The sequence below is a fragment of the Zootoca vivipara genome, chromosome 6 (assembly GCF_965207765.1).
Source record: "Zootoca vivipara chromosome 6, rZooViv2.hap1.1, whole genome shotgun sequence".
In the NCBI taxonomy this organism is placed as follows: Eukaryota; Metazoa; Chordata; class Lepidosauria; order Squamata; family Lacertidae; genus Zootoca; species Zootoca vivipara.
In genome coordinates this window covers 80,498,934-80,521,213 of record NC_142589.1, presented here as the reverse complement: position 1 = coordinate 80,521,213, position 22,280 = coordinate 80,498,934, and the positions used below count along the sequence as shown (strand labels likewise).

General features: G+C 50.1%; 3 protein-coding genes across 4 annotated transcripts; 2 read left to right on the top strand and 1 right to left on the bottom strand.

Annotated features, from left to right (window-relative positions):
- Positions 1–6,110: 6,110 nt before the first annotated feature.
- POLR1G (RNA polymerase I subunit G) lies at positions 6,111–8,907 on the top strand. Its single transcript, XM_035117704.3, has 3 exons — positions 6,111–6,225; positions 6,465–6,603; positions 7,417–8,907. The coding sequence occupies exons 1-3, from the start codon at positions 6,177–6,179 to the stop codon at positions 8,477–8,479; spliced, it is 1,251 nt and encodes a 416-aa protein (XP_034973595.1). The 5' UTR covers positions 6,111–6,176; the 3' UTR covers positions 8,480–8,907.
- ERCC1 (ERCC excision repair 1, endonuclease non-catalytic subunit) lies at positions 8,812–18,674 on the bottom strand. Of its 2 annotated transcripts, XM_035117718.3 has the most exons (10): positions 18,436–18,674; positions 17,157–17,248; positions 16,143–16,448; positions 15,011–15,114; positions 13,624–13,723; positions 12,582–12,658; positions 11,728–11,827; positions 11,024–11,095; positions 10,382–10,450; positions 8,812–9,107 (listed from the first exon to the last, which is right to left on the bottom strand). In XM_035117718.3, exons 2-10 carry the CDS (start codon positions 17,235–17,237, stop codon positions 9,054–9,056), a joined length of 963 nt encoding a protein of 320 aa, XP_034973609.1. In that variant the 5' UTR covers positions 17,238–17,248; positions 18,436–18,674; the 3' UTR covers positions 8,812–9,053. The 2 variants fall into 2 exon arrangements, with proteins under 2 accessions (XP_034973609.1, XP_088528921.1); XM_088672795.1 differs by lacking the exon at positions 17,157–17,248.
- Positions 18,660–20,775, top strand: LOC118086268 (uncharacterized). Its single transcript, XM_035117690.3, has one exon. The coding sequence runs from the start codon at positions 19,044–19,046 to the stop codon at positions 20,454–20,456; it is 1,413 nt and encodes a 470-aa protein (XP_034973581.1). The 5' UTR covers positions 18,660–19,043; the 3' UTR covers positions 20,457–20,775.
- Positions 20,776–22,280: the final 1,505 nt, after the last annotated feature.

Below are 22,280 nucleotides of genomic sequence, written 5' to 3'. Positions count from 1 at the left end.
AAATCTGGAAAAAAGTTATAGGTCTGTGCAAGGAGCTTTGCAAGCCCTGTGAATCGCCAAGACTCGCAGGTGGTGCTTTGCAAGCCCTGGCAATCGGTTGACTGCTGGTGAGAGCTGGCGTGGTGCAGAGGTTAGAGCATCAGACTCGGATGTGGGAGAGGCCAGGGTTCAAATCCCCTCACCAAGCCATGAAGCTCACAGAGTGAGACCTTGGGTCAGTCACTGTCTCTCTCAGCTTAACCTACCTCTCAGGGAGCTCGATGGATAAAAAAGTGGGTCACAGATGCAATAAATAAATAAACTCCCCGCACCCAGTCCCCTCATCTAGGTTACACTCCCCCAATCTTGTCCTGTTCATCAACATCCTTCCTATACTGCAGCACCTGAGCAGGGAAAGCAAAGGGTGAAAGATCTGAGTGGTGCAATAAGTGGATTTAATCAAATAAGCAGACAGCCGGGGCGGGGGGCAAAGGCAGAGGGGGGGGATGGGGCATAGGAGGGCAGCAGGCTCCAGGCGCTCAGATCAGGCATCCCTGCAGAAATCTAGCCAGGTGACACCCCCTTCGGAGACACCCAGCCCCCCTCCAGCCCCTCCTGCAGTCAGGGCACCATTCCAGGGAAGAGAGAGCAGAGAGCCAAATAAATGGGCTGGATCCTCCCTCCTTGTGGCTCAGTGTCAAACCACATGCAGTGATGGCGACTCTGCCCCAAAGAGGAGAGGGTTCACTTGCAGGGCAAGAAGAGTTGCCCTCTCCACAAGCCAGCTGGCAGTGCCAGGACAAATACTGGCGTATTTTTCAGGGAAAACGGAGAAACCAGCCAAACTGAGACGGATGAGAGCTCTGGGCGATGGGCCTTGTCTGTTTAACTTTGTGCCTCCTCCACAGATTTGCTGAATCCCGACGCTGTGGCCATCCTCGCATCCCTTGAGAGCAAATCCCATAGTTTTAACTGCGCACACTTATGACTTCTGCAGAACCGAAGTCTGCCTATTGCTGTGGGTTTGGTGGGAGGGGTCAGTCTGGATGATGCCCTGAGTCCCTTCCAATTCTCGGGATTGTAAGATAACAAGAACATCAGAAGAGCCTGCTGGATCAGGCCAATGGCCCATCTAGTCCAGCATCCTGTTCTCACAGTAAAATAAAAAAATTCCTTCAGTAGCACCTTAAAGACCAACTAAGTTTTTATTTTGGTATGAGCTTTCGTGTGCATGCACACTTCTTCAGAAGTGATGCACACTTCTTCAGTGATACCCTAAAGCAGTGATGGCCAAACTTGGCCCTCCCGCTGGTTTTGGGACTACAACTCCCATCATCCCTGACCCCTGGTCCTGTTAGCTAGGGATGATGGGAGTTGTAGTCCCAAAACAGCAGGAGGGCCAATCACTACCCTGAAGGGAAACCAGTAAACAGGACCGGTGCAGAGCACAAGAAACTTCTCCCCTCCTGCAGTTTCCAGCAAGTGGCTTTTTTTTTGCTGTGCATGTAAAAAGGAGAATGTAAACTCTGCTAAGTAAAGAAACTTGCTAACGCAAATTAGGAAGGATATTATTAAACAATATATCCTCTCCTGCCACCCTGAACATTCCAGTGTGTTCAGAGAGCCAGTGTGGTGTAGTGGTTAAGAGCGGTAGACTTGTAATCTGGTGAACCGGGTTCGCATCCCTGCTCCTCCACATGCAGCTGCTGGGTGGCCTTGGGCTAGTCACACTTCTCTGAAGTCTCTCAGCCCCACTCACCTCACAGAGTGTTTGTTGTGGGGGAGGAAGGGAAAGGAGAATGTTAGCCACTTTGAGACACTCCTTTAGGTAGTGATAAAGCGGGATATCAAATCCAAACTCTTGTTCTTCTCTTCTTCTTCCCACACTTTGGAACTCCCTGCCTATTGACACCAAGCAGGCAACCTCCCTGTGCTTTTTTTGGTGACTGCAAAAAACATCCTTCTTTAGACAGGCCTGTCCAGATGTTTGGAAAGTTGATGTGAACTTTACATTTTATTATTTTAAGTTTTAGTATGTTTTAAACCATTGTTGTAAATTTCGCTTGGTTTTATTGTTTTTTCCTTTTGTAAACCACTTGGATGTTCTTGCTGATTATTATTATTATTTTTATAAAAAAACACACAATCAAGTGATATATAGATTTTTGTGAAATAAATAAGAGCTGAGAAAGATTCCTACCCTGGAGCACTGGACAGCCTTTGCTGCCAGCTGAGCTTGATAAATCAATGGTTGCACACGTCTTCCCGACAATTGCTGGGGGTAAAAGATGAACAAACCCTGGAGAGGCCTTTTGCCTTATGGGGACCCCATTGGGGTGTCTGGCTGGGCAATGGGAGAAAGAGGGTACTGGGCTCTGAGGGAGGTGGGGGCACTCAGGTCTGATCCTTTAAAGCCCTAAACGGCCTCGGTCCAGTATACCTGAAGGAGCGTCTCCTCCCCCATCGTTCTGCCCGGACACTGAGGTCCAGCGCCGAGGGCCTTCTGGCAGTTCCCTCACTGCGAGAAGCCAAGTTACAGGGGACCAGGCAGAGGGCCTTCTCGGTAGTGGCACCCACCCTGTGGAATGCCCTCCCACCAGAGGTCAAAGAGAATAACAATTACCAGACCTTTAGAAGGCATCTTAAGGCAGCCCTGTTTAGGGAAGCTTTTAATGTTTGATGGATTTCTGTATTTTAATATTTTGTTGGAAGCCGCCCAGAGTGGCTGGGGGAACCCGGCCAGATGGGTGGGGTATAAATAATAAATTATTATTATTATTATTATTATTATTATTATTATTATTATCCTCTAAGGCCGTTACAGATTTAGTTCTGGTTGGTTCCTGCTCTGCTGCCTCCCCCGCTCACATTGCTTTATTTAGTTAAAATAATCATTTGGTGAGAATCGTACTGTTGCACACCCAGCTGTGCGTGAATCTTTTTTCTTTTCTGCTGCAAAATTCATTTTTAAAAATTCATTTACTCCATAAAAATTATACACCGCTTGACTGTAAAAAACAAAACCCCTCAAAGCTGCTTACAAAAAGACAAAACAATAAAATCAAGGGAAACAACAATGCTTTAAAACATACAAGTTAAAATACTAAACTGGATTAAAAGTCACATTATTACCGGTACCTGTATTTTTTTACATATGGAAGCACCAACTGACAATGCAACAGTGACACCCAGTGGCGTGAAGCAGAATTGCCGGGTACATATGGATCTCAAATTATATACCGTAATATGCAAGATCACGCTCTTTTCGAATCCCAAGCAGGAATTAAGATTGCCGGAAGAAATATCAACAACCTCAGATATGCAGATGACACAACCTTGATGGCAGAAAGTGAGGAGGAATTAAAGAACCTTTTAATGAGGGTGAAAGAGGAGAGCGCAAAATATGGTCTGAAGCTCAACATCAAAAAAACCAAGATCATGGCCACTGGTCCCATCACCTCCTGGCAAATAGAAGGGGAAGAAATGGAGGCAGTGAGAGATTTCACCTTCTTGGGCTCCTTGATCACTGCAGATGGTGACAGCAGTCACGAAATTAAAAGACGCCTGCTTCTTGGGAGAAAAGCAATGACAAACCTAGACAGCATCTTAAAAAGCAGAGACATCACCTTGCCGACAAAGGTCCGTATAGTTAAAGCTATGGTTTTCCCAGTAGTGATGTATGGAAGTGAGAGCTGGACCATAAAGAAGGCTGATCGCCGAAGAATTGGTGCTTTTGAATTATGGTGCTGGAGGAGACTCTTGAGAGTCCCATGGACTGCTAGAAGATCAAACCTATCCATTCTTAAGGAAATCAGCCCTGAGTGCTCCCTGGAAGGACAGATCGTGAAGCTGAGGCTCCAATACTTTGGCCACCTCATGAGAAGAGAAGAATCCTTGGAAAAGACCCTGATGTTGGGAAGGATTGAGGGCACTAGGAGAAGGGGACGACAGAGGACAAGATGGTTGGACAGTGTTCTCGAAGCTACGAACATGAGTTTGACCAAACTGCGGGAGGCAGTGGAAGACAGGAGTGCCTGGCGTGCTATGGTCCATGGGGTCACGAAGAGTCGGACACGACTAAACAACAACAAAAACCAAGAGTCACGACCCTGCTCACTAGAGTTGATCGGGATCTTCATGCATCACCCACAAGCACCCACAGCAAAAGTATCAGCCTCTCTGCTTCGCTTTGGCCACAAAGCCTGGCTGAACACGAACTTTAAATGGTAAATAACTAATCCACTTGAATTAATTTTGACCTTATTATTGCATTTAAGAACATAAGCACATGAGAAGAGCCTGCTGGATCAGGCCAAGGGCCCATTTAGACCAGCATCCCGTTCTCACAGTGGCATCCAGATGCCACAAGAAGGATCCAAGCACAGGAGCAACACTCTCCCCTCCAGCAGTTTCCAGCAACTGGGATTCAGGAGTATCCCTGTCTCTGACTATGGAGGCAGAGCAGAGCCATCATGGCTAGGAGCCATCTATAGCCCTCTCCTCCTCCATGAATTTGTCCCATCCTCTTTTAAAGCCTTACATGTTGGTGGCCATCACCTCCTGTGGGAGTTCTGCAGTTTAACCATACGCTTTGTTTTTGCAGTCCATGGGACTCTCAGGACTCTCCTCCAGCACCATAATTCAAAAGCATCAATTCTTTGGCGATCAGCCTTCTTTATGGTCCACCTCTCACTTCCATGCATCACTTACTGAGAAAACCATAGCTTTCACTATACGGACCTTTGTCGGCAAGGTGCGGTCTCTGCTTTTTAAGATGCTGTCTAGGTTTGTCATTGCTTTTCTCCCAAGAAGCAGGCATCTTTTAATTTCGTGACTGCTGTCACCATCTGCAGTGATCATGGATCAAACCTATCCATTCTGAAGGAAATCAGCCCTGAGTGCTCACTGGAAGGACAGATCCTGAAGCTGAGGCTCCAAGACTTTGGCCACCTCGTGAGAAGACTCCCTGGAAAAGACCCTGATGTTGGGAAAGATGGACGGCACAAGGAGAAGGGGACGAAAGAGGACGAGATGGTTGGACAGTGTTCTCGAAGCTACCAACATGAGTCTGACCAAACTGCGGGAGGCAGTGCAAGACAGGAGTGCCTGGCGTGCTATGGTCCATGGGGTCATGAAGAGTTGGACACGACTAAAGAACAACAACTTCGTTTTATCTTCTGACATTCAGCTTCACGGGTTGTACATGGGTTCTAGTGTTCTGAGAGGGAGAGAAACGTTTCTCTCTCCACTTTCTCCCTGCCGTGCATAATGCTGCAAACTTCTATCACGTCGCCCTTTTCTCTAAACTTTTGTTGTTGTTGAGTCGTTTCCGACTCTTCGTGACCCCACGGAGCAGAGCACACATGGAGAAGACCGAATCCTAAGCACATCGACTCAGGAGCATGGAATTGTAGAGTTGGAAGGGATCCCTCGGGGTCATCTAGCTCAACCCACTGCAATCAATCCCATCCTCGTCGCCAGTGTTAAGTTGTACGTAGACATCGCAGTCGACACAGTGATTTCTTCAAGAAGCTTGCTTTTTGAAAGCTGGAACAGAACTGCACTGCTGAACCAGCCTGCTTTTATAGAGGCTGGCTCAAACAATGTATCAAACATAATTCAAAGTTCCCTCCTAAAATTCCCTCCTGCCAAGGACCTGAGGGAAAACTCCAATACATAACAACAGCCACCTCTGGGTGGGCTCGAACCAGCAAACTGAAGAAGTGTGCATGCACACGAAAGCTCATACCAATGACAAACTTAGTTGGTCTCTAAGGTGCTACTGGAAGGAATTTTTCTATTTTGTTTCGACTACGGCAGACCAACAGGGCTACCTACCTGTAAACAGCAAACTTCTGGTTAGCAGCCAGATGCACTGACCGTCCCTCCCCATCCCTTGTGCTGCCCCCCTGCTGCCCCTCGGGTAAATCCCACTGCTGCCTACCCCTATTTGGAACAACGGCAGCTCTCTATAGAAAAACAACATTAATGTCGGCGGACAAAAAATAAAGGGAAAAAGGCGAACTCGTTTCCACTTTAAGGGCCGGGAAGGTACCATTGTGCTCTGTCCGGGGGACGCCGCTGACGTCACCCGGCCGAGAGTGCCTGAGCGCGTGGAGCGTACCAAGCGCGCCCCCCTCCGGTGAGAGCCCGGAAGCGGCTGCGGCTTCCAGGAGCTCCACGTGGGCGCTGCAACCATGGAGGTGCGGGGTAGCGGCGGCGTTGACCAGAGCGGAGCCCCGGAGGGTGAGCGAGAAGGTTCTTCGGCCCCCGTTTCCCAGAAGGAGCCTAAGATGGGGAGGCTGAGAAGGGGGCGAGGCAGCTGCAGGGAGGGTGGAAGCGGAGTGGAGCCTCCATGTGCAAGGGCAGTGTACCTGCGGAGGGCGTGGAGCAGAAGGGGCCTGTAGTCCTGATGCCAAAGGGCCTGCAAGGTCTCCCTGATACTGGGGGCTATTTACTGACCTCTTCAATCTCCACCCCTCCAGGACCGTTGCGTTTTGAGTGCCCGGAGGAGTTCGCCGCCAGCCCGTTTGCCCCTGGGCCGCCCCTCAGCCCCGAGTCGCTCCGGAGCCCCTCGAAGCAGCTGGTGCTGATCAGAGCCCCCGCTAACTTCAGCCCTGAGAGGTAGGCATGTTTGTGTGCACGTGAGCGTGAGCAAGCTCGGGAAGCCTCGGGTCACCTTTCCCCAACCCGGTGCCGTGCAGACGTGTTGGACTACAACTCCCATCAGCCTCAGCATCACAGGGCCACACTGCTTTCAGCTGAGGGGGGTTGTAGTCCTGGGCACCAGGTTGGAGAAAGCTGCCTTAAGGTGGGGGTGTTGTTGTTGTTGTTGTTAATTCAGTTTATTAGTCACCTTTTTTGACCACTCGAAAGCGACTTGCAATATTTTCGAGCAAAGAACAACCACATACGTATGTTAAAACTAACCTTTAAAAAAATCTAAAAGACAACAATTTTAAGTCAAAGGCCTGGTTAAAAAGGAATGTTTTTGCCTGGTGCCAGAAGATATGGAGTGATGGTGCCAGGGGAGCATTCTGTGAGGAGCCACCACTGAAGAGGCCCGGTTCTCGTGTTGCCATCCTGTGGACCTGTGGGAAAACGAAGAAGGGCCTTGGATGATGATTGCGGGGTCCGGGCTGGTTCACATGGGGAGAGGCAGTGCTTGAGGCATTGGGGTCCTGAGCTGTGTAGAGCTTTGTAGGTCAAAACCAGCAGTACCCTCCAATCGCTTTTTTCACTGCTTATACAGGGAGTGTGCAGGGTCAGGTCTGGTTGTTCCCAGGTTTTGCAAATACAGCATTCGCCTGTACAACCAACATCCTGTAAAGTAATACCTTTTAAAAGCTTTGTTGCATCTGCTTGTGTGTGGAAATGCATCTGTGTCCTCTTCCATGGCTAACTCTCTCGACATGTTCCTTGATTCCTGCCCCCCAGCCTCGAAGGCCACACCGTGCCCCTCGTGGGCTTCCAGATTCTGAAGGCACCGCAGTCTGATGGGACCCAGAAGGTCTACCATGTCCAAGCGACTCCAGGGGAACGGGGCAGCAGTGCCCGGCTGCTCGTCCCATCAGGCCACCTGGACCTCCTCACCTGCGCACCCCCTTTCAGCAGCTCCCTGACTTTTTGCGAGAGGTATGGGGACCCCGGTGCCAACCAGGCCCTCTTCCCCGTCGCAGCCAGACCGGCCCCCCAGATCCCCGAAGGACTCAAGCAGCGCTTCCTGCCTTTTGGGGGCTGTCCGAAGCGGCCCTCTCCCCTGCAGGAAGTTGCCGAGGAGCCCCCCCGGAAAAAGAGAAAAAAGAAACGGACCCTCGAGAGGGTGGGGGACCCCCAGGAGCACCCCCTGGTGAAGCAAGAGGAGTCCTGGGCGAGTGGAGATGTGGAGGCAATTTCCGAAGGGCTGGTGGCTCGAGTGGAGATAGCCCCTGAGGAAGGGGCTGGGGAGGAGGGGCGCAGGAGCAAGAAGAGGAAGAAGGAGAAGAGGAAAGAGGAGGAGGGAGAGATGATGGTGGCACCCTCCGAGGCTGAGCCCAGGTCCCACATAGGGGGTAACGGCAGCCCTGAGGTGGGGGGGAGGGCTCCACATAAGCATAAGAAGAAACGGAAACATGAAGAGGAGGCAGCTGCAGTGCCGACTGCCTTGGTGGGCCCTGCCTGCCTCAAGACCGAGCCGGGGAGGGAGCCGAACAGCCTGGGGGCCAGCCCCCAGGCCTGCCTGGCACAAGTCAAAGAGGAGCCTGAGCTGGGCCTCCTCAAGAAGAAAAAGAAGAAGAGGGAGAAAGCCAAGGAGGAACGGGGGACGGAGTCGCTGGAGCCCAGCTCTGTGAAGCAGGAGCTGGGGGGTTGGGGTGAGTTGGAAGTCCCCTCTGGGACACCCGGAGAAGGAGGAGGGGAGCAGTGGCAGGGGGAATCCTCTGAGCTCAGAGCGGAGGAGCTCAGCCAGAAGCATCACAAGAAGAAGAAAAAGAAGCACAAGGGGGAGGAGGAAGCGTCATAGAAGGACAAGCCGGTCAAGCACTAGCCAACGAGCGAGCAGGAATGAAAAGCTGCTTCCCAGCTCAGGTCTGGGACACCTTGCAGAGGGAGGGGACAAAAACTCCTGCCTTGTCTTGAGCACAATGCCCCCCCCCCCACCTACGCGAACTCTTTACGCAGCTTGTCCGGTTGCTGCAGGAGATGGAGATGTGAAGGGATCCCTGGTGCTCAGAACCTTATTCATTTTCTGCCTCTGGATTAGAGAAGAACCTAGGAGTTGTGAAGCAGGAACCAAACTTTTTCAGCAAAGCTGTTCCCTCTGCCCAAGAAGAATAAGGGAGAATCATGGGGTTGTTTTTTTTGCCACACAGTGTTGTTTTATTGCAAAGTGGGTGGGGAAGAAGAGAAATATTGTTGGCTGGTAGAAAAATAAAAGGTTTTGTCTCCTTCCAGGAGGTTGTGCTGCTCTGCCGGGCTTCCTCAAGGCTCTGCAAACAACTGAGTTTTTGAGCTGGAAGGTTTGAGGGGTGGGGGGATGTCAGCCAACAGACTTGCAGACTACGTGCTCCTGGTCTTCTCATCACAGAGGCCCCTGCTCACTTGGAAGCTTTGAGGAACGGCTGGTGCAGGACGTCAAAGAGCCTTCTGGCCTGGAAGAAAAGGGGTGCCAGTGAAAATTTGGAAGACAAATGTTCATTGTGTGTAGGTGGGATAGGTGGTTGTGGGGATTTCCATTGGTGCTGCTCTGCAGGGACCTGGGAATGGAAAAGGAGGCTCTTTCGGTCACCCTCTTTCCCAAAGCAGTCTCAGCCCTATGAGACCCCGAAGCCTTTGGGGAGGGGCCATTGCAGATCAGTGGCAGAGAGTCCTACGCTCAGTCAACAGTACGGATGTCTGAAACCCTGGAGAGCTTGCTGCCAGTTAGACTGTCTATTGTGGTGTCGGGCAACTTCTGCTCCTATTTAAATCAGCTCTGTGTTGAGAATCGTTGAAGAATGGGGTGTTTACTTTTCAGGATAAGGCCCCCAGCTTAGGTGCTTGCGCCCTGAGATGCCTCTTACCAGCAGCAGCCTCCCAGTCATTGCATACTTAGTTTCCCGCAATGAAATCCCAGACTCCCTTCCAATCTTAAAAGTTACTTTTGTGATAGGGCCCACAAGGGTCCTCGTGGCTATACTGCAGCTGCATCGCCCACGGGAAATGCTGCCTAGGCTGCAAATACAGCCGTTTTGCACTTTCGGTCCTGAGGGCGAGAAGATTGAGGCCTCAAAAGTAGTTCCTGGGAGACCTTGCAAAGTAAAGGTAAAAAAGGTAAGGGACCCCTGGACAGTTAAGTTCAGTCAAAGGTGACTATGGGGTTGCGGCGCTCATCTTGCTTTCAGGCCGAGAGAGCCAGCATGACTAAACCACTTCTGGCGCAACGGAACACCATGACAGAAACCAGAGTGCACGGAAACACCGTTTACCTTCCCGCTGCAGCGGTACCTATTTATCTACTTGCACTGGTGTGCTTTTGAACTGCTAGGTTGGCAGAAGCTGGGACAGAGTAACGGGAGCTCACAACCGTTATGCAGATTTGAACCGCCAACCTTGCAATCAGCAAGCCCAAGAGGCTCGGTGGTTTAGACCACAGCGCCACCTGCGTTTCTGTGCGCTCGGTTTCCATCACAGTGTTCTGTTGAGCCAGAAGCGGTTTAGTCCTGCTGGCCACATGACCTGGAAAGCTGTCTGTGGACAAACACCGGCTCCCTTGGCCTGAAAGCGAGATGAGTGCCGCAACCCCGTAGTCGCCTTTGACTGGACTTAACCGTCCAGGGGTCCTTTACCTTTTTCCTTGCAAAGTACCTGACTACGACAATGTGGCAGGCCTCGACCTCCCACAAGCCGACGACAATCAAACTATTTGTGCATTGGACAGCTGTACCTTTTGGGGCCCGATCCCTGGGCACAGGGACAGATCCTCCTTGGAAGCTTGGATGATGCTATGCAGCGACTACAAGGCAAGAGATGGACCCAGTTAAAAAAGCAGGTCTAAGAAGGAAGAACAGGGCTTAAGAGTTCACAAAGTGTTCTGCAGCAGGGCTGGGGAACCCTTTTCAAATCTAGGGGCCATGTTCCCCAGGAGGGACCAGAGGCCAAGGCAGGTGGAGCTGTGGATGCAAATACTACCTTTGTACAGTAAGCTAGCTGCTACAGACGCCCACACCCCTCTCTGCCCGTCCAAAGAAGCATTGCAGCATTCCAGCCTGGCAGAAATGCTCAAGGAGGGATTGAGGCAGGGCTGATGGGCAGTAGGGGCTGGGGAGAGATCTGAAGGCCAGGCAGAAGAGGCTTAGAGGGCCACATTTAGTGCCCAGGCCTAAGGTTCCCCAGCCATTCTGTAGGAGGGCCACATGGAGTGTTTCCAAATAGGCGGTGCCCTGAGCCTATTTTTTTAGCACTGAAGCAGTCCTGTCCACCCAGAATATCTCATTTCTGGGATTAAAGGGAAGGGCTTTTGGGTCAAAGGGCATAGGCTGCTTCTCTTGAAAACTTCCCCCCTCCCATGCCAAGGTAAGTGACTCACTCCAAAGGTGGAGAGCAGACTCAGGGTGTCTGTCTTGTTCACCGATTTCACGCTGGTCAGGCAGTCTGTCACCTGCAGTGAGGGAAGGAAGACAGGCCGAGCATGGGATAACTCAGTCAGTAGAGCAGGAGGCTCTTAATCTCAGGGTCGTGGGTTCAAGCCCCATGTTGGGCAAGAGATTCCTGCGTTGCAAGGGGTTGCGGTAGATGGCCCTCGAGGTCCCTGCCAACTCTGATTCTATAAAAAAGCTCTGCAGCACCTGACCTGCCAAGCTTATGGTTGGGTGTTTCTATTCATTTTGCAAACTTCAGAGAGGAAGGAATGTAAGTAGCATTTCAGGTGCTTTCAGGAAAAGCGTGTGAGAGAGATGCTTGGTTTTAGAGATGGCAAAGAACAGCAGGGCAAAGGGTGATCTGTCATACATGTAGCGGTCAAGGACTTATGGCCACTATCTCCTTAAAAATAGAAGATTAACCTATAGAACAGTGCCGCCTTCTTCCCATTTCCATCTGGGGTGATTTGGATGACAGGCATGAGAGGAAACAGATGCTGACAACCTGTAACCCAAGTGGCGGAGTTGAAGTGGGCTCTCTGTGTGTGAGGGAATAAAAAGGGGGCAATTAGCCACTGGGGTAGATGAGCCTGATCTAGGCCTGGGGCTCCCTAGCTAATAAGGCTGAGGCTGGTGGGAAGGAGTTTCTTACTCTCGACAGGTAGTCCTGGTCCACTTTCTCCTTCAGCAAGTCGGCCGGCTTCTGCTCGTAGGCTTTGTAGGTTTCCAAGTAGCGTCCTGCTTCCTCTGGGCTGGAGAGGGGAAAGAGAAGCCAAAGGGCTCTGCAGACCCACCTCAGAACACAAGCACCCCCTGTTTCGTGAGCAAAGCTGGCCAGCCCATTTCATGGTTGCTTTTTTTTTTCTCCTGGGGGAAAAAAAATCTAATCTTTTGACAATGAGGACTGGAAACTTAGGTTCATCGAGTAGTTGACAAGCTGGGGATTCTGTGCGTGGTGCAATGTGTGTCACCACCTCGACAGGGGAGGGGAGGCAGGTGTCGTCTCGCAAGATCTTGGGGGCTGGGAAATGCTTTCCAAAAGGGAGCGTCTCATTCCCTAGATCTTTGGAGCAATGCAACTGCAATACCCCCAGGGGCGGGATGGACAGCCTGCCTCCTGACACACAGGAATCCACCCTCTGCCATGGACTCTAGCAGCAGAAAAGGCTTTGTGATGGGAAGAGGGAGGCTGAGGGCTGGATCGAGAGGAACCTCGCTAAGCACACAGACCAGCCCCTGAAGGAATGCGGACACCTGCCATTTTCTGGGGCAGAGCCAATTCCAGGTCCTGCTGCTAGAAATCTGGCTTTTTAACCTGGATTTGCATCCAGGATCTTCTGCACACCAAGTGCTTGCCCTGCTGCTGAATCCCTGCCCCTTCCAAACTACCTTGGCCAGAGCTAGACTGCATTCAGGCCAGTGATTGAGAAACTGGGAACTTCCTCTATGCTGTTGCTTCGAGTCTCGGCAGACGCGCCCCTCCCTTCCCCAGTCTTTGGTCCTCACCTCCAGGCCAGGATGAGGGTGCAGTCAGCGAGGATGCAGATCTTGGCCAGCTCCTTCAGTGCCTGGTGTGGGTCTTTCTAAAGGGAACAAGGAAGCAAGTTGGGAAGATGAGCCACACAGGTCTGGAGGGGGCAGGGAATGAGGGGTGTCTGTGTGGAAGGGAGGGAATCTGGCTGCTGCATCAAAGCAAAGACCCACCCAGCCCAGCATCCCCTTTTCAGGTGGAACATGAAGGGAACCATTCACAATTGGTGTCTCGGGATACCTCCGACGTCACGGAGAGGGAAAGAACACAAGAAGTGCCTGCTGGATCAGGCCAAAGGAGGCTCATCTAGTCCAGCATCCTCTTCTCCCAGTGGCTAAATACCCCAACGAACCTAGGAAACTAGATAAGACTGCCTCTGGGCCTGGAGGAGCCATAAGGACATAAATACCTGGCTGCTGGATAAGGCCAATGGCTAATCTAGTTCAGCATCCTGTTCTCACAGTGGCCAACCATATACTCCAAAGGGAAACCCACATGCAGAACCTGAGCACAAGATCCCTCTCCCTTCATTGCGGTTTCCAGCAACAGGTAGCCTGAAGCATTGCTGCCTCCAGCTGTGGAGCCAGAGTTGAGCCATGATTGATAACCTTATCTTCCATGAGTTTGTCCAACCCTCTTAAAACTATCCAGGTTGTTGGCCTTCACTTCCTCCTGCAGGGGTGAGTTCCACAGTTTAACACTGCTGCGTGAAGGACTTATTTTGGTCTGTCCCAAATCTTCCAACATTCGGCTTTGCTGCATGGCCACAAGTTCTAGCATTAGGAGAGAAAAACGTCTCTCTTACCTGCTTTCTCCGTGCCATGCGTAATTTTATAAGCTATCCTGACACACCTTGCTTGCCTTTTCTCTAAACTAAAAGAGAAGACACAAAGAAGTGGCTGCTGTGCTCCAGGGACTGAGAATAGGGGTTGGCGGATTTTGTGGAGCTGGCAGACCGAGCCGGAGGGAAGGAGAGGGCTGGAGTCGGAGGAGGTGAGGTGGTTCAAGGTTTCTCACCACATCAACCTGAAGCAGCAGCACCTGCAGCATGTATGACCTTCCGAGCTGGCGCAAGCGTTCGTGGATGTAGCCGGGGTTCAGGTTGTGGTACCGGAGACTGCAGGTGGCAGAGAGAGAGAGAGGGAGAAAAGAAACCATTCAGAGCAAGTTTTATTTTGTCAAAAGGGGTGCACCAACTCTGTGGGGGAGGCTGCCAGGCCCTTTAAATGGTCTTTGCCCAATCTCGAGGCACAGGTGAAATGTTACATTGCTGGAGAGGCCCCTTTCCCAGCAAAGAAGCTCAATGGTTCAACACTTGATTTGAAGGTGCTTTAGTGCTGCCTCACTGCCATGGTAACCCCTGATCTCTTCCGATCCCCGCATCCCTCGAACCTTTGGAAAGGATTTGCCTGTGTCGAAGGCTTAAACCGGTCCTTGCCCACCTAGTTGCAAACCTCACCACCCGCTGAAACAACTGAGTGGTGCAATGACGTCATGGAATGTTCACGACTATTCCAGCTTCTCAGAGGGGAAGCAGCCAACCACAATATGGTCAGGGCAGCTTCTGCCAGTAAGAAAGCGATTTTATTTATTTCTGTTTGTTTCATCACATTTATACACTGCTTGATTTTTTAAAAGTCCTTGACGCGGTTTGCAAAAATATAAAGCAGTAACATTCTCGATAGCAAAAAGCAACAATGATTTAAGACTTTGAAAATGTTAAAGTGATAGTCTAAAAACACATTAATTATCAAATTTATGTACTGCCCTTCCTCACAAGATCTCAGGGCAGTTCACAGAATAAAACAAAGTAAAAACACAAGTAAGTAGTTAAAAACAACAAAACAACAACCAAAGTATTTCGTTAACATGCTGTTGGCAAGCTCACAAATTCTGCTTCCAAACGATACCGAAACCATGCTTTGCTTTCTGCAATGCCAACCAATCATTGTCCCAGTAAAATAAATAATACACCCGCTACAGCTTTTGCGATTCCCCAGATTAAAACTCGCACCAGATTTCTAAACATCTGCTTGTCAAAACAAGAATTATTTTAGAAGAGCACAGTGAAGGATCTAGCCTCATGTCAATAGGCAGGAAGTTCCATAGTGTGAGTGCTGTCACACCAAAAATATCAAGTTCTTACAAATGTGGAAGAAGTATTATGCAGCACCTGTAACAGTGATATTTCCGCTCACTGAAGCGTTTGAGTATATGGGGTAAGGTGATCTTGTGGATCAGTTTGGATTAGAAAAGAAGCCTCGCTCAGGGGCTAGCAGTGGGAAGGGTTGTGTCCTCTCCATAGGAGACCAGGAAACCTGCAAGCTTTGGACTTGGGAGGCCCTAGAGGCAGCTGCCTGAGCACTTGGGGTGTGCTCAGATGCTTGTGTCTGCCAATTCTCACCTCAGGAAAAGGGCGCAGGTGCTTTGGCCCAGCACATAATCCGGGACAATCTCGCCAAACTCCCAGGGCACATTGCGGATGAACTTCAGGATAGGGTTCCCCCTCTGAGGAAAGAAGGGAGTAAAGTTGGGAGTCAATGGGTGCCAGGGTTTCAGATGCAGTCCGAGAGTGTAGAAGCAACTAGGATGTGGGGTAAGTGAGAGAGGAAAGTGGGAAGGCAGACACAGGAGGAAGGGGCTGTAAAGGAGAGGCATGAGATCTTGCTTCCTCCTGCCAAATTCTGCCAATGCCCTTTTGCATGGACACCTGGAATGGTTTTCTTGACAGCTGTGAGCATGTGACACTTTCAGATTTAAACTGGGGCTCAGCCCTGGAAGCAGTTGTGAATGCCTGGCCTGCTCATACAGAGAAGGTAGTCTCTGAACATCTGCAAAGTGCTTTCTCCTTGCCCCCTCAAAGGCTGCCAGATTGAGGAAGAATGGTTTACAAGCAAGGTGGGGTCTGGGGCTTTTCCCTCTGCGAAACTAAGCAGTGCTGTCCAATGGACAGAGTTTCTGGATTTGAGTTCAGGAGGTAGGGATTGGCTCCAATACTTCACATGCTCATGAGAAGAGAAGACTCCCTGGAAAAGACCCTGATGTTGGGAAAGATGGAGGGCACAAGGAGAAGGGGACGACAGAGGACGAGATGGTTGGACAGTGTTCTCGAAGGTACCAACATGAGTCTGACCAAACTGCGGGAGGCAGTGGAAGGCAGGAGTGCCTGGCGTGCTCTGGTCCATGGGGTCACGAAGAGTCAGACATGACTAAACGACTAAACAACAACAACAACAACAGGTCTGGATTGGAATTCATGCAAAGCCATGGAAATTTATGCAGTAAGCGCAGTCGGTTCCACACATTAGCTCTGATTCCGGCATTGCACGGGGTTGGAGTAGATAGCCCTTGGTGTCCCTTACAATTCTATGATTCACTTGAGATTTCGGAACTGCCCTGGGCTCTGTTTGAAATCAACCACAGCTTGACCTACCAATCTGGGTGCCACGTAACGCCAGCAGAATTGTCCAAAGGGGCAGGGGCTGAGAGAAGGGGAGGAGGAGTCCCTTGCCTGCTTGCCCACTCCCCTCTCTCACCTGACGGGGGCTGACGATGATGCTGTTGTGTTTGGTTCCTGGTTTTGGCACTAGGTTCAAGGGGAGTGCTCTGTCTTCCGTTGCACTTTGCACGACAGGGAGGCTCTTGTTTTCGGAATGTGGAGGGGGCACTCTTGGGAGAGCAGAGGCTGTGGCAACAGGTGCTCCTTGCTTCACCTGAGGAGTTGAAGAGGCCGCCACTTGTCCAACAACATAGTCTGCGTACGATGCGCCCCCTGGCACAACTGGGGCCTCGGAGGCTGGCGAGGCTGTGGCTGCAGAAGAGGGTTTGAAAAGAAGTTTCACCTGGAAATAGAGGGGGTGGGGAGAGAATGTTGGGTGACTGAGGAATTGATTTTGGCTCTGTTGGAGAGGAGAGACGGTGGCTTCTGTGAGGGAGGGAGCTCTGTGCATGTGTTGGGTTTTCAGTATGAGCATACGGGTGAAGATTATTTACTGATTATTTCATAAAAACAAACAAAGCTCATAGTGGTTGACAATGGGAATAATACCATAAAATTATCAGTAAAAACAACTTATTGTATCATTATAAAAATCAGCAATAAACCCAAAAGAGATTAAAACATGCACCAACATTCTGCATGCTCATTTTGCATCTCTGGGTAGGCTTGTCTGAACAAAAATGCTTTTAGTGTTCAGTGAAGGCATTTGCCGGATATCCATAGGCAGGGAGTTCCCAAGTGTAGATGCCTCCACACTAAAAATTTTGTTCTTACAAATGTGGAATGGGTATTATGTTGCACATGTAACAGGGCCAGTTCCACCAATCAAAGCTGTCGAGTGGGCACTTGTAGGGTAAGGCGATCTCGCAGGTAAACTGATCCATGCTGCAGCATTCTCACCCAGAGCGCATTGCAGCAATCCAATCTGGAACTACAGTGCATGAACTACAGGGGTCAGACTGATGTCCCGTAAGATTTTATTTGGGGGGGGGGAGGGGAATAGTCCTCCAAGAGGGATCTTCACAACCTCACCCAAAACCTCCTGTCGTACCGGAGCTATGTCTTCATCGTCCATCTTCACAGTGAACTTCTTCCTCCCTTCCAATGCTTTCTCAGATGCTGGGGGCTCCATGTCTCCAGTTCCTGGCAAGAGTCAAGAAGGTACACCTGAAAGTCTCTCTCAGTCTCTACCTGCTGCTGTGGGGTGCCAGTTTGTAGCCCTATGGCGGCACATGTGTTTTACAAGAGCAGAAGGCTAAAAGCTGGCACAGCACAGCTCTGAAAGATTCTCCTCTTATTTCACTATGATTACCAGCTGCCAGAATCCAGGAGGAATACCTTACCCACCAGCCACACATCCATTTCTCAAGCACAGAATCACAGAGTTGTAAGGGACCAACAGGGTCATCTAGCCCAACCCTCTGCAAGGAAGGAATTACTTGGGGGGGGGAGTCATTTTATGTGAGAAGCAGACCTAGGCATGGGGGGCAGGCTAGGAATTAACATAAATCAATAGTTTATATATGCAATTGCAGAAGGTCAATGAAAACAAGTTTATGTTTATGACAACTAAATGCTTTCTGCATTCCAGGCAAATGTGTTTTTGTCTTGAGTGAAAATTGCTGAAATGCTTTTGGCTGTGCATGCCACACGACCTGCTGGAGCAGGCACTGTTTGTTTAATCAGGACGTTCACTACTGTTACAAGGCCCTCGGCTTTCTCACCCATTAAATGGGAGCAATGTTCCTCTTAGGGTATGAGGGCAGCTGCCCTTTTGCTCCAGCTAAACAGGTCTGGGTGTGATTTGGAGTGGTTGGAGGAGACACTGCCTGGGAAAAAACCATAAAGTCTCTCGAGTTCTGTGGTGCAAGAAAGGCAGGATAGAGATGGACTAAACTATAACCGTGACTGAGGCCAGGGTATAAGAGCGTAGGAAGAGCCTGGCTGCTGGATCAGGCCAATGAATTGACCCATATTAGTCCAGCCTCCTTCTCTCAAAGTGGCCGACCAGATGCCCATTATGGGAAACCCTCGACAGGAAAAGGATAAAAAAGCATTAAAATCAGAATATTTGGGAGGGGGGCGCTCCCTCCCCAGCCTCCCTCTTTCAAATGCCCACAACTGTGAGCTCTTTGCAGGCAGGGACCTTCCATTCTGCTCTTTTGTCAATTAAAATTTATGTGTTGCTTATTATTGGGAAATGGGGAGGGGTCACAACCTCCAAACTTGGGTCTTGTCAGAATCACTATGGTAACGGGGAAACGCCCGTCCCTTCCCCTTCGCGCCGTCCATCATAAATTCTGCCTTTTGATTGGACGGCGAGGGCTCACCTGATCATGCGCATCAGCTCCCGCGGCTGGCAGCTGGCTCGTTCTCCGCATGTGGGCCTCTCTGGCTCCCGGACGATAGACACCGACGCCAAGCGAAGCGCAGAGCGGCCACCGAGTCTTCTTTAGCCGCCAATGCATTTAATCCGAATACAGTAGTGGAAAGGGGCGCGGGGCGGGCAACGCGTGAGGCGACGCCGAGGCCGCTCTTTCCGGCGGCTATCGTTTCCCGAGAGGAACCCGGATGTTTCTTCTTCCGGACGCTCTAGCCATGGGCACGCCTCTTCCTTCTCTCCCAACTCTATGGTTAAGAAGCCGCTAGTCAAGGCATTTCCTGTCTCTGTGGCGACTCCACCTCCAGAATGTTAAATATACATACGTATAAAAAAGCTCTCAAACATTTATTTCCCTCACAGTCAACTGACTCAGGAAATACTAATTTACACCCACTTCCGGTTTTAACTTGGGGCCCCGCCATAGACCCAATTAGGAGCCGGAAGTCACTCTATCCCCCGTCCTCTATGGCAGTCCGCGTTGGGCTTCCGCCGGAAGCGTCCCTCAGGGTGAAGCGGAGGGGGGAAGAGGTCTTTCGGGACTCCTCGCCCTGAGCCATGGCGCCCGAGGAAGCGATGCCGGAGCCTTCGCTTCCCGGAGCGCCTGCCTTGTCCCGCTCCTCGCTCCGGGTGTCCTTCGAGGAGGTGGCCGTGCGCTTCAGCCCGGGCGAGTGGGACCTCCTGGGCCCGTGGCAGAGGGCTCTATACAAGGAGGTCACGCTGGAGAACTACGCAAATGTTCTCTCTCTGGGAGGAAGCAGCTCCCCGGACCCCTCGGATCCTGCCTGGAGAGGAGAACCGGGGCAGTTCGAAGAAGTCCTGCGCTCCCTCCAGGTGGTAGTAAAGGAGGAGGAGGATGAAGAGGCAGGCCAGGCTCTGTGTTCGGTCGAAGAGAGGCAGCCGCAGAAGGAAAACGGCAACGGGGAGGCCAGAAGTTTGGCAGGTGATCATATGCACGAAGGAGGACCTTGTGCGATGCTGCCAGCGGGACATGAGCCCAGAGAGGCGAATGGGAACATTGCGCACAGAACCCAGAAGACGGGAGAGAGACCCTTTCGGTGCAGCCTGTGTGAGAAAAGCTTCAAATCCAAGTCAAACCTTACGGAGCACCAGAGAGTGCACACAGGAGAGGCCCCCTATAAGTGCGAGCTGTGTGGGAAAAGCTTCAAGCGCAATTCTGCCCTTACGGACCACCGGAGAATTCACACGGGGGAGACCCCTTATAAATGTGAGCGGTGTGAAAAAAGCTTCATGCGCAAGTCAAGCCTTACCGTACACCAGGTGACCCACACCGCGGAGAGACCGTACGTGTGCCAAGTGTGCGGGAAAGGGTTCTGTTACAAGGCAAAGCTTATCGAACATGAAAGAACCCACACTGGAGAAAGGCCGTATAAATGCTCAGAATGTGGGCAGAGCTTCAATTACAGCACCAGCCTTCAGGCACACCAGAGAACCCACACAGGGGAGAGGCCGTACAGGTGCTCAGACTGTGGCAAGAGGTATACTTCTCATTCCAACCTTAGTGTGCATCGGAGAATCCACACTAAAGAGAAGCCTTTTAAATGTTCAGAATGCGGGCAGAGCTTCTATTACAGAAACAGCCTTAAAGTGCATTGGAAAAGCCACACAAGGGAGAGGCCACACAAGTGCTCAGACTGTGATAGGAGGTATACTTCTCTGTCGGGCCTTGTTAAACATCGAAAAATCCACGCTGAAGGGAGGCCTTACAAATGTGAACAGAGCTTCCAGCTTAGCACACAGCTTACTGCACAACAGAGAAGCCACACAGGAGAGAAGTTGCACAAGTGCTCAGACTGTGGTAGAGGGTATAGTTCTCAATCAAACCTTGTTAGACATCAACTTGTTCACACTAACAAAAGGACTTTTAAATGCTCGGAATGTGAGCAGGGCTTCCAGTTCAGCACACAGCTTATTGCACACCAGAGAACCCATGAAGTGGTGAGGACATAAGAATGCTTGGCCTGCGACAAGGGTTCTGCTTCTCCTTTCAATCTTTTTTTTAAAAAAATCCTTTCAATCTTTTTAATCGTAAAAGAATGCACATTGAAGAGAGACCTTACAAATGCTCAAAATGCGAAGCCAGGCCTTGGGCGGACCAACATTCAATGTCCTCCTAAATGTGTTGTGGGAGGGTGGGGGCTTCTTGGTCTGCTTCTGCTTTTATTTTATGTATTTCGTGCTCTTATTCTGTATTTTAATGTTGTGAACCGCCCTCTGATCTTCAGATGAAGTGCAGTATAATAAATAAATAAATAAATAAATAAATAAAGTAAATGTAATTCATAGGTCTGAAGGAGGCCCTCTCTTGCCTGCCTCTTTCCCTCCATAGGGAGCCCCCTGCTTCAGAGAGGAGCAGCAAGTTGCCAAGACACTTTTATTTTTAACAAAGCTTTTGAAATAACTGAAGGTATTTCAAAAAGGCAAGAAAGAGCAAAATGCTGCAACCCAAATGCTTTTTCCTTCCACCCCGCATTTATTATTGTTAGTATATATTTATTTATACTCACGATGGCTTACAGATAAAAAATAAGAACAGCTAAAAGCCTAAAGGGGAGAGCCAGTCAGTAAGAAAACAATTGAACATTAATAGAATTAAAACATTTTATAGAGACATCAACATGGCACCATTCTCCTCATTACAAGCAGTCATTCCCCAAAAGCCTGTTGGAATAAGATCTTGGCAGCAAGGAGGGAGCCAGCCTGGCTTCTCTAGGAAGGGAATTTCAAAGTCTAGGCCAGTGGTTCCCAACAGTTGGTCCGAGGACCCCCAGGGGTCCGCGAGCTATGCTAGAGGGGTCCGCAAGATGCTATTAGAATAAAAAATATATTTAAAAATATATTAAATATATTTCGTATGATAACAGATTTTTTGTTTTGGCCGCTTCCTGCATGAGCAGAGTCTAGCGCAAAACTAGAATTAGATAGAGGCAGTAGTTCTGCTGTATGCCGTTAGGTGGCGCTTTACAAACACTACTGTTTTGCAAAGAGGCAGCGCGCGCATTCTACTAACGCTCACCTCCCCAAGATGCTTTGCGTGCATCTGCTCCATTTGTGCGCTACTGCGCAGATACCCTGTCTTCTCCATTCCCCTCCCTCCTCCCTGGTGCGCGCTCACTTTTTAATTTTAGGATTAGGAATTAATGGGGGTCCTTGTCACAATACCGGCTCGATGAGGGGTCCTCGAGAAAATTTTGTTGGGAACCCCTGGTCTAGGCACTTACCTCAAAAAGCACTTGCCTCAGTTCTGAAACTCCATCTGAGACCAAGTCTGTTTGCTCTGCATGCAGTGTGCTCTCATCGGTGGTTTGGGAAACACTGTGCACATATTAGCCACAATCCATATCTATCATGTTTCTTACGAAATACTGCATTTTGATTTCACCCCCAACCAGCTTCAATCCAAACTGAGAAAATGACCTAGCCTGCATTTTTTGCCAGTAATGTACACAGTTGTAATCTAATCCCTGATTTTAAGGACTCTTCTACGACTTTCCCAATTGCCATTATGCAATCTATGGTGTGACTGCTGGAATACCACGTACAGTTCTGGTCGCCTCCCCTCAAAAAGGGCATTGTAGAGGTGGAAAAGGTTTTAGAAAAGGGCAGCCAAAATGGCCAAGGGTGATGGAGAGGCTTCCCCTATGAGGAAAGGTTGCCGTATTGGGGACTTTTTAGTTTAGAGAAAAGGCGAGCAGGTGGCGGCATGATAGAAGTTAGTAAACTGATGCATAGAACAGAGAAGGACAGTAGAGAAAGGGTTTTGTGCCTATCTTG

Coding starts and splice junctions, on each gene's coding strand:
- ERCC1 (XM_088672795.1), bottom strand. CDS start 18,573: ATGCATTGGCGGCTAAAGAAGACTCGGTGGCCGCTCTGCGCTTCGCTT. Junction 16,449..18,435: donor GAGCTGATGCGCATGATCAG/GTGAGCCCTCGC, acceptor CTCTATTTCCAG/GTGAAACTTCTTTTCAAACC. Junction 13,724..15,010: donor ACCTGCGCCCTTTTCCTGAG/GTGAGAATTGGC, acceptor TGCCACCTGCAG/TCTCCGGTACCACAACCTGA.
- LOC118086268 (XM_035117690.3), top strand. CDS start 19,044: ATGGCGCCCGAGGAAGCGATGCCGGAGCCTTCGCTTCCCGGAGCGCCT.
- POLR1G (XM_035117704.3), top strand. CDS start 6,177: ATGGAGGTGCGGGGTAGCGGCGGCGTTGACCAGAGCGGAGCCCCGGAG. Junction 6,226..6,464: donor CCAGAGCGGAGCCCCGGAGG/GTGAGCGAGAAG, acceptor CCACCCCTCCAG/GACCGTTGCGTTTTGAGTGC. Junction 6,604..7,416: donor GCTAACTTCAGCCCTGAGAG/GTAGGCATGTTT, acceptor CCTGCCCCCCAG/CCTCGAAGGCCACACCGTGC.